This window comes from Panulirus ornatus, chromosome 12 (assembly GCF_036320965.1).
Source record: "Panulirus ornatus isolate Po-2019 chromosome 12, ASM3632096v1, whole genome shotgun sequence".
Taxonomy (NCBI): domain Eukaryota; kingdom Metazoa; phylum Arthropoda; class Malacostraca; order Decapoda; family Palinuridae; genus Panulirus; species Panulirus ornatus.
The window spans coordinates 63,124,646-63,138,957 of record NC_092235.1 but is presented as its reverse complement, the minus strand read 5'-3'; the positions used below and the strand labels follow the sequence as shown (position 1 = coordinate 63,138,957).

The 14,312-nt window shown below is 41.7% G+C and overlaps 1 protein-coding gene across 1 annotated transcript in view; it reads right to left on the bottom strand.

Annotated features, from left to right (window-relative positions):
• Window positions 1–14,312, bottom strand: part of LOC139752129 (alpha-2-macroglobulin-like) — a 196,432-nt gene that overhangs the window by 26,877 nt on the left and 155,243 nt on the right. The window contains exon 22 of the mRNA XM_071668047.1: window positions 8,785–8,889. Within this exon, the coding sequence (XP_071524148.1) occupies window positions 8,785–8,889 (105 nt within the window). The remainder of the gene's footprint in view (window positions 1–8,784; window positions 8,890–14,312) is intronic.

Genomic DNA, 14,312 nt, shown 5'->3' with positions numbered 1-14,312 from the left:
GTTTGTTGAATGTGTCTGATGACAGAGTGGCAGATATACGGTGTTTTGGTCGGGATGGTGTTTGAAGTAAGAGGGTCACAGAGAATGGTTTGGTTAAGGGAAGAGGTAGTGAAAGCTCTGCGGAAGATGAAGTCTGGAAAGGCAGCGGGTTTCAATGGTACTGCAGTAGAATTTATTAAGAAATAGGATAACTGTGTTGTTGATTAGTTGGTATGGATACTCAATATATGTATGAAACATGGTAAAGTGCCTGAGGATTGGTAAAAGTATGCACAGTGCCACTGTACAAAGGCAAAGGGAATAAAGGTGAGTGTTCAAACTACAGGGGCATAAGTTTGTTGAGTATTCCTGGGAAATTGTATAGGGGATATTGATTGAGAGGGTGAAGGCATGTACAGAACACCAGATTAGGGAGAAGCAGTGTGGTTTCAAAAGTGGTAGAGGATGAGTGGATCAGGTGTTTGCTTTGCAGAATGTGTGTGTGAGAAACGGAAAAACAGATGGATTTGTATGTAGCATTTATGGACCTGGAGAAGGCATATGCTAGGGTAGATAGAGATACTTTGTGGAAGGTCTTGAGAGTATATGGTGTGGGAGGTAAGCTGCTAGAAGCAGTGAAAATTTTTGCCAAGGATGTGAGGCATGTGCACAAGTAGGAAGAGAGGAGAGTGATTGGTTCCCAGTGAAGGTCGGTCTGCGGTAGGGGTGTGTGATGTTTCCATGGTTGTTTAATTTGTTTACAGAGGGGGTGGTTAGGGAGGTAAATGCAAGAGTTTTGAAGAGAGGGACAAGTATGCAGTCTCTTAGGGATGAGAGGGCCTGGGAAGTGAGTCAGTTGTTGTTTGCCAATAAGACAGCAATGGTGGCTGATTCAAGTGAGAAACTACATTAGTTGGTGACTGAGTTTGGTAAAGTGTGTGAAAGGAGAAAGTTGAGAGCGTATGTGAATAAGAGCAAAGTTATTAGGTTCAGTAGGGTTGAGGGACAAGTAAATTAGGAATAAGTTTGAATGGAGAAAAATTGGAGGAAGTGAAGTGTTTTAGATATGTGGGAGTAGACTTAGCAGCAAATGGAACTATGGAAGCTGTGGTGAGTCAATGGGTTGGGGAGGGGGCGAAGGTTCTGGAAAAGGTGAAGAATGGGTGGAAGGAGAGAACGTTATCTTAAAGAGCAAAAATGGGTATGTTTGAAGGAATAGTGGTTCCAACAATGTTATATGGTTGCGAGGCATGGGCTATAGATAGGGTTGTGCAGAGGAGGGTGGATGTGTTGGAAATGAGATGTCTGAGGACAATATGTGGTGTGAGGTGGTATGATCAAGTAAGTAATGAAAGGGTAAGAGAGATGTGTGGGAATAAAAAAAGTGTGGTTGAGAGAGTAGAAGAGGGTGTATTGAAATGGTTTGGTCACATGGAAAGAATGAGTGAGGAAGGATTGACCAAGAGGATATATATGTCAGAGGTGGAGGGACTGAGGAGAAGTGAGAGACCAAAATGGAGGTGGAAGGATGAAGTGAAAAAGATTTTGAGCAATCAGGGCCTGAACATACAGGAGGGTGAAAGGCGTGCAAGGAATAGAGTGAATTGGAACGATGTGGTATACCAGGGTCGATGTGCTGTCAATGGATTGAACCAGGGAATGTGAAGCGTCTGGGGTAAACCATGGAAAGTTTTGTGGGGCCTGGATGTGGAAAGGGAGCTGTGGTTTCAGTGCATTACACATAACAGCTAGAGACTGAGTGTGAATGAATGTGGCCTTTGTTGTCTTTTCCTAGCACTACCTCACGCGCATGCGGGGGGAGGAGGTGTCATTTCATGTGTAGCGGGGTGGCAGTAGGAATGGATGAAGGCAGCAAGTATGAATATGTACAAGTGAATATATGTATATGTCTGTGTATGTATATGTAGTATCCCTGGGGGAGGGAGCGGGGGGCTGGAAATCCTCCCCTCCCATCTATAATCTTCCAAAAGAAGGAACGGAGAGGTGGGCCAACTGAGGATATACCCTCTAAGGCTCACTCCTCAGTTCTTAACACCACCTCGTTAATGTGAGATAAGGTGAATATGTATGAAAAAAAATGGATATGCGTGTATATGTTGAAATGTATAGGTATGTATATGTGCGTGTGTAGATATTTATGTATATACATATGTATGTGGATGGGTTGGGCCATTCTTTCATCTGTTTCCTTGCGCTACCTTGCTAATGTGGGAGACAGCATCAAAGTATAATAAAAGAGCAAGGGAAGGAGTAGCACCACTCCTAAAACTGGAGTGGTGGAAGTATGTGGTAGAGTGGATTGATGTGGATAAAACTGAAAGTGGATGGAGAGAGATGGGTGATTATTGGTGCATATGCACCTAGGAATGAGAAGAAAGATCATGAGAGGCAAGTGTTTTGGAAGCAGCTGAGTGAGTGTGTTAGTAGTTTTGATGCACGTGACGGGGATATAGTGATGGGTGATTTGAATGCAAAGGTGAGTAATGTGGCAGTTGAGGGAATAATTGGTGTACATGGGGTGTTCAGTGTTGTAAATGGAAATGGTGAAGAGCTTGTAGATCTGTGCACTGAAAAAGGACTGATGATTGGGAAGACCTAGTTTACAAAGAGATATACATAAGTATATCCTTGCGCTACCTCGCAAACGCGGGAGACAGCGACAAAGTATAATAAATAAATAAATAACATAAGTATATTACAGAGGTATATGTTTGTTGAGAATTCCAAGTAAATTATATGGGAGGGCATTGATTGAGAGGGTGAAGGCATGTACAGAGCATCAGATTGGGGAAGAGCAGTGTGGTTTCAGAAGTGGTAGAGGATGTGTGGATCAGGTGTTTGCTTTGAAGAATGTGTGTAAGAAATACTTAGAAAAACAAATGGATTTGTATGTAGCATTTACGGATCTGGAGAAGGCATATGACAGAGTTGATAGAGATGCTCTGTGGAAGGTTTTAAAAATATATGGTGTGGGAGGCAAGTTGTTAGAAGCAGTGAAAAGTTTTTATCGAGGATGTAAGGCATGTGTACGTGTAGGAAGAGAGGAAAGTGATTGGTTCTCAGTGAATGTAGGTTTGTGGCAGGGGTGTGTGAGGTCTCCATGGTTGTTTAATTTGTTTATGGATGGGGTTGTTAGGGAGGTGAATGCAAGAGTTTTGGAAAGAGGGGCAAGTATGCAGTCTGTTGTGGATGAGAGAGCTTGGGAAGTGAGTCAGTTGTTGTTCGCTGATGATACAGCGCTGGTAGCTGATTCATGTAAGAAACTGCAGAAGCTGGTGACTGAGTTTGGTAAAGTGTGTGAAAGAAGAAAGTTAAGAGTAAATGTGAATAAGAGCAAGGTTATTAGGTACAGTAGGGTTGAGGGTCATGTCAATTGGGAGGTAAGTTTGAATGGAGAAAAACTGGAGGAAAGTATTTTAGATATCTGGGAGTGGATCTGGCAGCGGATGGAAACATGGAAGCGGAAGTAAATCATAGGGTGGGGGAGGGGGCAAAAATTCTGGGAGCCTTGAAGAATGTTTGGAAGTCGAGAACATTATCTCGGAAAGCAAAAATGGGTATGTTTGAAGGAATAGTGGTTCCAACAATGTTGTATTGTATGGTTGCGAGGCATGGGCTATGGATAGAGTTGTGCGCAGGAGGGTGGATGTGCTGGAAATGAGATGTTTGAGGACAATATGTGGTGTGAGGTGGTTTGATCGAATAAGTAATGTAAGGGTAAGAGAGATGTGTGGAAATAAAAAGAGTGAATGCAAGAGTTTTGGAAAGAGGGGCAAGTATGCAGTCTGTTGTGGATGAGAGAGCTTGGGAAGTGAGTCAGTTGTTGTTCGCTGATGATATATGGTTGAGAGAGCAGAAGAGGGTGTTTTGAAATGGTTTGGTCACTTGGAGAGAATGAGTGAGGAAAGATTGACCAAGAGGATATATGTGTCAGAGGTGGAGGGAACGAGGAGAAGTGGGAGACCAAATTGGAGGTGGAAAGATAGAGTGAAAAAGATTTTGAGTGATTGGGGCCTGAACATGCAGGAGGGTGAAAGGTGTGCAAGGAATAGAGTGAATTGGAACGATGTGGTATACCGGGGTCAACGTGCTGTCAATGGATTGAACCAGGGCATGTGCAGCGTCTGGGGTAAACCATGGAAAGTTCTGTGGGGCCTGGATGTGGAAAGGGAGCTGTGGTTTCGGTGCATTATTACATGACAACTAGAGACTGAGTGTGAACGAATGGGGCCTTTGGTGTCTTTTCCTAGCGCTACCTCGCACACATGAGGGGGGAGGGGGTTGTTTTTCCATGTGTGGCGAGGTGGCGATGGGAACAAATAAAGGCAGACAGTATGAATTATGTACATGTGTATATATGTATATGTCGGTGTGTGTGTATATATGTGTACATTAAGATGTATAGGTATGTATATTTGCGTGTGTGGACGTGTATGTATATATATGTGTATGTGGGCGGGTTGGGCCATTCTTTCGTCTGTTTCCTTGCGCTACCTCGCTAACATCGGAGACAGCGACAAAGCAAAATAAAAAAAAATAACATAAGTATACATATGTAAGTAGGGGAGATGGCCAGAGAGCGTTATTGGATTACGTGTTAATTGATAGGTGCGTGAAAGAGAGACTTTTGGATGTTAATGTGCTGAGAGGTGCAACTGGAGGGATGTCTGATCATTATCTTGTGGAGGAGAAGGTGAAGATTTGTAGAGGTTTTCAGAAAAGAAGAATGTTGGGATAAAGAGAGTGGTGAGAGTAAGTGAGCTTGGGAAGGAGACTTGTGTGAGGAAGTACCAGGAGAGACTGAGTACACAATGGAAAAAGGTGAGAACAAAGGACGTAAGGGGCGCGGGGGAGGAATGGGATGTACTTAAGGAAGTAGTGATGGCTTGTGCAAAAGATGTTTGTGGCAAGAGAAGCATGGGAGGTGGGCAGATTAGAAAGGGTAGTGAGTGGTGGGATGAAGAAGTAAGATTATTAGTGAAAGAGAAGAGAGAGGCATTTGGACGATTTTTGCAGGGAAATAATGCAAATGACTGGGAGATGTATAAAAGAGAGGCAGGAGGTCAAGAGAAAGGTGCAAGAAGTGAAAAAGAGGGCAAATGAGAGTTGGGGTGAGAGAGTATCATTAAATTTTAGGGAGAATAAAAAGATGTTTTGGAAGGAGGTAAATAAAGCGTGTAAGACAAGAGAACAAAAGGGAACATCAGTGAAAGGGGTTAATGGGGAGGTGATAACAAGTAGTGGTGATGTGAGAAGATGGAGTGAGTATTTTGAAGGTTTGTTGAAAGTGTTTGATGATAGAGTAGCAGATATTGGGTGTTTTGGTCGAGGTGGTGTGCAAAGTGAGAGGGTTATGGAGAATGATTTGGTAAACAGAAAAGAGGTAGTAAATGCTTTGCAGAAGATGAAAGCTGGCAAGGCAGCGGGTTTGGATGGTACTGCAGTGGAAGTTATCAAAAAAGGGGGTGACTATATTCCCTGCGTGTCGTAGAAGGCGACTGAAAGGGAAGGGAGCAGGGGGCTGGAAATCCTCCCCTCTCTTTTTTTTTTTTTTTTTTTTTTTTTTTTTTTCAAAAGAAGGAACAGAGAAGAGGTCCAGGTGAGGATATTCCCTCAAAGGCCCAGTCCTCTGTTCTTAACGCTACCTCGCTATCGCGGGAAATAGCGAATAGTATGAAAAAAAAAAAAAAAAAAAAAAATTGACTCATGGTGAGGTGCCTGAGGATTGGCAAAATGCTTACATAGTGCCGTTGTACAAAGGCAAAGTGGATAAAGGTGAGTGCTCAAATTACAAAGGTATAAGTCTGTTGAGTATTCCTGGGAAATTATATGGGAGGGTATTGACTGAGAGGGTGAAGGCATGTACTGAGCATCAGACTGGGGAAGAGCAGTGTGGTTTCAGAAGTGGTAGAGGATGTGTGGATCAGGTGTTTGCTTTGGAGAATGTATGTGAGAAATATTTAGAAAAGCAAATGGATTTGCATGTAGCATATATGGCTATGGAAAGGGCATGTGATAGAGTTGATAGAGATGCTCTGTAGAATGTATTAAGAATATATGGTGTGAGAGGCAAGTTTTTAGAAGAAGTGAAAAGTTTTTATTGAGGATGTAAGGCATGTGTACGAGTAGGAAGAGAGGAAAGTGATTGGTTCTCGGTGAATGTCGGTTTGTGGCAGGGGTGCATGATGTCTCCATGGTTGTTTAATGTGTTTATGGATGGGGTTGTTAGGGAGGTGAATGCAAGAGTTTTGGAAACAGGGGCACGTATGTAGTCTGTCATGGATGAGAGCTTGGGAAGTGAGTTAGTTGTTGTTCGCAGATGATACAGCTCTGGTGGCTGATTCGGGTGAGAAACTGCAGAGGCTGGTGACTGAGTATGGTAAAGTGAGTGAAAGAAGGAAGCTGAGAGTAAATGTGAATAAGAGCAAGGTTACTTGGTACAAAAGGGTTGAGGGACAAATCAATTGGGAGGTACATTTGAATAGAGAAAAACTGGAAGAAGTGAAGTGTTTTAGATATCTGGGAGTGGATTTGGCAGCGGATGGAACCATGGAAGCGGAAGTGAGTCATAGGGTAGGGGAGGAGGCGAAAGTTCTGGAGCATTGAAAAATGTGTGGAAGGCGAGAACATTATCTCGGAAAGCAAAAATGGGTATGTTTGAAGGAATAGTGGTTCCAACAATGTTATACGGTTGCGAGGCATGGGTTATAGATAGAGTTGTGCAGAGGAGGGTGGATGTGTTGGAAATGAGATGTTTGAGGACAATATGTGGAGTGATGTGGTTTGATAGAGTAAGTAATGAAAGGGTAAGAGAGATGTGTGGTAATAAAAAGAGTGTGGTTGAGAGAGCAGAAGAGGGTGTTTTGAAATGGTTTGGTCACATGGAGAGAATGAGTGAGGTAAGATTGACAAAAAGGATATATGTGTCAGAGATGGAGGGAACGAGGAGAAGTGGGAGACCAAATTGGAGGTGGAAAGATGGAGTGAAAAAGATTTTGAGTGACCGGGGCCTGAACATGCAGGTGGGTGAAAGGCGTGCAAGGAATAGAGTGAATTAGAACGATGTGGTATACTGGGGTCAATGTGCTGTCAATGGATTGAACCTGGGCATGTGAAGCGTCTGGGGTAAACCATGGAAAGTTGTGTGGGGCCTGGAAGTGGAAAGGGAGCTGTGGTTTCGGTGCATTGTACACGACAGCTAGAGACTGAGTGTGAACGAATGTGGCCTTTGTTGTCTTTTCCTAGTGCTACCTTGCGCACATGCAGGGGGAGGGGGTTGTCATTTCATATGTGGCAGAGTGGCGACAGGAATGAATAAGAGCAGACGGTATGAATTATGTACGTGTATATATGTATATGTCTGTGTATGTATATATATGTATATGTTGAGATGTATAGTTATGTATATGTGCGTGTGTGGATGTGTATGTATATACATGTGAATGTGGGTGGGTTGCACCATTCTTTTGTCTGTTTCCTTGCACTACCTCAAATATTATTTTCCCTGGATGATCTTTTTGTGATTATTTGATTGGGCACGATATTAAGTGTAATGGTCGACTATAGTCGACCTCTATCAAAAAATATTTCCCCTGACCTCTTCCATTTTCTCTGAAACATGCACTGAAAACCAGAACCTGGTAAGTGCTACCATCTTCAGACGTCCATGGTACACAGAATGTAAATAAATGCAATCAGCTGTAAACCACACAGTCATTTCACCAAATATTAAGTAAGTTATGGACATTATAATATGTTCTATAAATAGCTACTCTGAATTTTCCTCCATAAAAGAAAATATTCTGATAATTTATAATGATCTGATGGGAGATAAGCGATGGCATCCCTTGAACCCTAAAAGATGTCCCTATAACCCAAATAGACATCCCTTTTTAACCCTTACAGACATCTCTTTATCTGTAATGCTTCCACCTAAAAAGTCTCTCTGTTTCTTTCCATGATACCATGAGTAAGAGGACAAAGACAGTGCTGATGATTGAGGAGACTGAGCAGGAACTGATGCTGATGGCCTCAGACTTGTAGGCGTTTCTTTGCATTATTACCAACAAACACCTCTACTACAATCTTGACTTGTTTTTGCTATGTCGAATTAAAAAGTTTTGTTGCACAAGTTATAATTTTCTTTTTTAAACTATAAAAGAAAAATTCAAAGCAGAAGTGGATACAGCACATATGTTTACAGTCATAGTGTAAATCTTATGATAGAAAAAAATTGCCCAACATACTTTCTAAGGAATTTAATAACCTCTTTTATGTGTGTGTGTGTGTGTGTGTGTGTGCGTGTGTGTGTGTGTGTGTGTGTGTGTGTGTGTGTGTGTTAGAAAAGTAATAAAAAAGTTCATAACAACACTAATGACAAAAGAGCATTAACAAGGAATGCCACTTAAGTCATGATGCACATCCAAAGGATTCAGGGTCTGTTTCTTATCCCCTTTTCATTCATGCAATGCCTCAAATTCTTTAATGCTCTCTGCATTATCTGTGTCTTCACTTCCTTTGTTCCAATTATTCACTACATACTGTGGCATTTCTTAAATACTTTTCAAACCCCCCACCTTACTTAGCTTCTTGTGTCCTCTAGCTTCTTCCTATTGCAGTATTCAGTAATAACACTAACAAATCTTGTGAACACTATTTGTGTGTTATGGGGAGATAGTGTGTATGTCAAGTGTGTCTAATATAAGAATAACATTTAGTGAAATAAAGAATGAAAATTACATGAAATTTTTTTGCTTTTAGACAGATATAGAAATAATGGCTTACCATCATGGCTTTGTGCAAGACTTTACCATTAGAAGAAAAACATCCAATCTCCATCTGTTTCCTCTTTAACCAAGCAGAACTCATATCTAAATCATCCTCATCAATCTGGAAAATAATACATTTTAGTCTACATTTGGTAATCAACTTGTGCCATCCCATGCAAAGATAATCTTAATCTGATTAATTTACATATCACTCAAAAATCATACTATAATTAAAGAAATTTTTACAAAAATGATATATACAGTGAGAAATATCTTTTCCTTAACTGTGTACTAGTCTTAATATTAACACAAAGTTGAGCAACTACATTCATAGGTGAATCCTAGGACTATGGCTTAAGACTTGCTCATCACTTATAAATTGTGACATGTCTATTCTGTTAAGAAATGACTTAATAAGTATTATATTAATTACAAAGGATCTGATTAATCTTGGTCATAAAAGGAATATGGCTTGGGATCACCTCCCTTTCCCTTTTTTGAACAGGGCCTTAATTTTCTAAATCCTGGTCATCTCTCTTTCAAGAGGCAATCCAAACAATTACACTTGCAATGTGTGCTGAACATTTTCTGCAAACTAGCTTGACATGTAAAGAATAAAAAGTGCAAATATAATAATAACTATGTCTGCATTAATCAACAGATGCAAAGAAATTCGGCTTTGAGCATATGATCATTTACAAACAATTGGGTAGGAAAGAATAACACAATAAAAAAGTCATGCTAAATGCAGGAAGAAAAAGTAACGACAATGTGTCTTGAGAAGTCGGAAATATCTGACTCCTGATGAATTCAAGGGAAATTTTTTGGATTTTCAGCCACCTTGTCCACAATACTCTTTTCAAAGTTACTTTGCTCCTCACTTCTTACACTGCTATAAAAGCACCTCTTAATATACACAATAGTTACATTCTTGAAAATGATTGTGTAAATCAAAAACACGTAAATCAAATTATCTACTTATTCATTTATTATATTTGATTGCTGTTTCCCACATCAGTGAGGTAGCAACAGGAAAAAGACAAAGAATGGCCCATCCATTCATATACACATCTTTCTTTTTTCTTTCAAACTATTCGCCATTTCCCGCGTTAGCGAGGTAGCGTTAAGAACAGAGGACTGGGCCTTTGAGGAAATATCCTCACCTGGCCCCCTTCTCTGTTCCTTCTTTTGGAAAATTAAAAAAAAGAGAGAGGGGAAGATTTCCAGCCCCCCACTCCATATACATATATGGGGGGTGACTGTATTGTTGACTGGTTGGTAAGGTTATTTAATGTATGTATGATTCATGGTGAGGTGCCTGAGGATTGGTGGAATGCCTGCATCGTGCCATTGTACAAAGGCAAAGGGGATAAGAGTGAGTGCTCAAATTACAGAGGTATAAGTTTGTTGAGTATTCCTGGTAAATTATATGGGAGGGTATTGATTGAGAGGGTGAAGGCATGTACAGAGCATCAGATTGGGGAAGAGCAGTGTGGCTTCAGAAGTGGTAGAGGATGTGTGGATCAGGTGTTTGCTTTGAAGAATGTATGTGAGAAATACTTAGAAAAGGAAATGGATTTGTGTGTAGCATTTATGGATCTGGAGAAGGCATATGATAGAGTTGATAGAGATGCTCTGTGGAAGGTACTAAGAATATATGGTGTGGGAGGCAAGTTGTTAGAAGCAGTGAAAAGTTTTTATCGAGGATGTAAGGCATGTGTACGTGTAGGAAGAGAGGAAAGTGATTGGTTCTCAGTGAATGTAGGTTTGCGGCAAGGGTGTGTGATGTCTCCATGGTTGTTTAATTTGTTTATGGATGGGGTTGTTAGGGAGGTGAATGCAAGAGTTTTGGAAAGAGAGGCAAGTAGGAAGTCTGTTGGGGATGAGAGAGCTTGGGAAGTGAGTCAGTTGTTGTTCACTGATGATACAGCACTGGTGGCTGATTCATGTGAGAAACTGCAGAAGCTGGTGACTGAGTCTGGTAAAGTGTGTGACAGAGGAAAGTTAAGAGTAAATGTGAATAAGAGCAAGGTTATTAGGTACTGTAGGGTTGAGGGTCAAGTCAACTGGGAGGTAAGTTTGAATGGAGAAAAACTGGAAGAAGTAAAGTGTTTTTAGATATATGGGAGTGGATCTGGCAGCGGATGGAACCATGGAAGCAGAAGTGAATCATAGGGTGGGGGAGGGGGCGAAAATCCTGAAAGCCTTGAAGAATGTGTGGAAGTCGAGAACATTATCTCCGAAAGCAAAAATGGCTATGTTTGAAGGAATAGTGGTCCCAACAATGTTGTATGGTTGCGAGGCGTGGGCTATGGATAGAGTTGTGCGCAGGAGGGTGGGTGTGCTGGAGATGAGATGTTTGAGGACAATATGTGGTGTGAGGTGGTTTGATCGAGTAAGTAATGTAAGGGTAAGAGAGATGTGTGGAAATAAAAAGAGTGTGGTTGAGAGAGCAGAAGAGGGTGTTTTGAAATGGTTTGGGCACATGGAGAGGATGAGTGAGGAAAGATTGACCAAGAGGATATATGTGTTGGAAGTGGAGGGAACGAGGAGAAGTGGGAGACCAAATTGGAGGTGGAAAGATGGAGTGAAAAAGATTTTGAGTGATCGGGGCCTGAACATGTAGGAGGGTGAAAGGCAGGCAAGGAATAGAGTGAATTGGATCGATGTGGTATACCAGGGTCAACGTGCTGTCAATGGATTGAATCAGGGCATGTGAAGCATCTGGGGTAAACCATGGAAAGTTCTGTGGGGCCTGGATGCAGAAAGGGAGCTGTGGTTTCGGGCATTATTGCATGACAGCTAGAGACTGAGTGTGAACGAATGGGGCCTTTGTTGTCTTTTCCTAGCACTACCTGGCACACATGAGGGGGGAGGGGGATGTTATTCCATGTGTGGCGAGGTGGCAATGGGAATGAATAAAGGCAGACAGTGTGAATTGTGTGCATGTGTATATATGTAGATGTCTGTGTGTGTATATATATGTGTACATTGTGATGTATGGTTATGTATATTTGCGTGTGTGGAAGTGTATGTATATACATGTGTATGGGGGTGGGTTGGGCCATTTCTTTCATCTGTTTCCCTGCGCTACCTCGCAAACACGGGAGACAGCGACAAAGCAAAATAAAAAAAAAATAATATATATATATATATATATATATATATATGAGTATATATATATATATATATATATATATATATATATATATATAAGGTGAGTAATGTGGCAGTTGAGGGAATAATTGGTATGCATGGGGTGTTCAGTGTTGTAAATGGAAATGGTGAAGAGCTTGTAGATTTATGTGCTGAAAAAGGACTGATGATTGGGAATACCTGGTTTAAAAAGCGAGATATACATAAGTATACTTATGTAAGTAGGAGAGATGGCCAGAGAGCGTTATTGGATTACGTGTTAATTGACAGGCGTGCGAAAGAGAGACTTTTGGATGTTAATGTGCTGAGAGGTGCAACTGGAGGGATGTCTGATCATTATCTTGTGGAGGCTAAGGTGAAGATTTGTATGGGTTTTCAGAAAAGAGGAGTGAATGTTGGGGTGAAGAAGGTGGTGAGAGTAAGTGAGCTTGGGAAGGAGACCTGTGTGGGGAAGTACCAGGAGAGACTGTGTACAGAATGGAAAAAGGTGAGAACAATGGAAGTAAGGGGAGTCGGGGAGGAATGGGATGTATTTAGGGAATCAGTGATGGATTGCGCAAAAGATGCTTGTGGCATGAGAAGAGTGGGAGGTGGGCTGTTTAGAAAGGGTAGTGTGTGGTGGGATGAAGAAGTAAGAGTATTAGTGAAAGAGAAGAGAGAGGCATTTGGACGATTTTTGCAGGGAAAAAATGCAATTGAGTGGGAGAAGTATAAAAGAAAGAGACAGGAGGTCAAGAGAAAGGTGCAAGAGGTGAAAAAAAGGGCAAATGAGAGTTGGGGTGAGAGACTATCAGTAAATTTTAGGGAGAATAAAAAGATGTTCTGGAAGGAGGTAAATAGGGTGCGTAAGACAAGGGAGCAAATGGGAACTTCAGTGAAGGGCGTAAATGGGGAGGTGATAACAAGTAGCGGTGATGTGAGAAGGAGATGGAATGAGTATTTTGAAGGTTTGTGGAATGTGTCTGATGACAGAGTGGCAGATATAGGGTGTTTTGGTCGAGGTGGTGTGCAAAGTGAGAGGGTTAGGGAAAATGATTTGGTAAACAGAGAAGAGGTAGTAAAAGCTTTGCGGAAGATGAAAGCCGGCAAGGCAGCAGGTTTGGATGGTATTGCAGTGGAATTTATTAAGAAAGGGGGTGACTGTATTGTTGACTGGTTGGTAAGGTTATTTAATGTATGTATGACTCATGGTGAGGTGCCTGAGGATTGGCGGAATGCGTGCATAGTGCCATTGTACAAAGGCAAAGGGGATAAGAGTGAGTGCTCAAATTACAGAGGTATAAGTTTGTTGAGTATTCCTGGTAAATTATATGGGAGGGTATTGATTGAGAGGGTGAAGGCATGTACAGAGCATCAGATTGGGGAAGAGCAGTGCGGTTTCAGAAGTGGTAGAGGATGTGTGGATCAGGTGTTTGCTTTGAAGAATGTATGTGAGAAATACTTAGAAAAGCAAATGGATTTGTATGTAGCATTTATGGATCTGGAGAAGGCATATGATAGAGTTGATAGAGATGCTCTGTGGAAGGTATTAAGAATATATGGTGTGGGAGGCAAGTTGTTAGAAGCAGTGAAAAGTTTTTATCGAGGATGTAAGGCATGTGTACGTGTAGGAAGAGAGGAAAGTGATTGGTTCTCAGTGAATGTAGGTTTGCGGCAGGGGTGTGTGATGTCTCCATGGTTGTTTAATTTGTTTATGGATGGGGTTGTAAAGGAGGTAAATGCAAGAGTCCTGGAAAGAGGGGCAAGTATGAAGTCTGTTGGGGATGAGAGAGCTTGGGAAGTGAGTCAATTGTTGTTCGCTGATGATACAGCGCTGGTGGCTGATTCATGTGAGAAACTGCAGAAGCTGGTGACTGAGTTTGGTAAAGTGTGTGGAAGAAGAAAGTTGAGAGTAAATGTGAATAAGAGCAAGGTTATTAGGTACAGTAGGGGTGAGGGTCAAGTCAATTGGGAGGTGAGTTTGAATGGAGAAAAACTGGAGGAAGTGAAGTGTTTTAGATATCTGGGAGTGGATCTGTCAGCGGATGGAACCATGGAAGCGGAAGTGGATCATAGGGTGGGGGAGGGGGCGAAAATTTTGGGAGCCTTGAAAAATGTGTGGAAGTCGAGAACATTATCTCGGAAAGCAAAAATGGGTATGTTTGAGGGAATAGTGGTTCCAACAATGCTGTATGGTTGCGAGGCGTGGGCTATGGATAGAGATGTGCGCAGGAGGATGGATGTGCTGGAAATGAGATGTTTGAGGACAATGTGTGGTGTGAGGTGGTTTGATCGAGTAAGTAACGTAAGGGTAAGAGAGATGTGTGGAAATAAAAAGAGCGTGGTTGAGAGAGCAGAAGAGGGTGTTTTGAAATGGTTTGGGCACATGGAGAGAATGAGTGAGGAGAG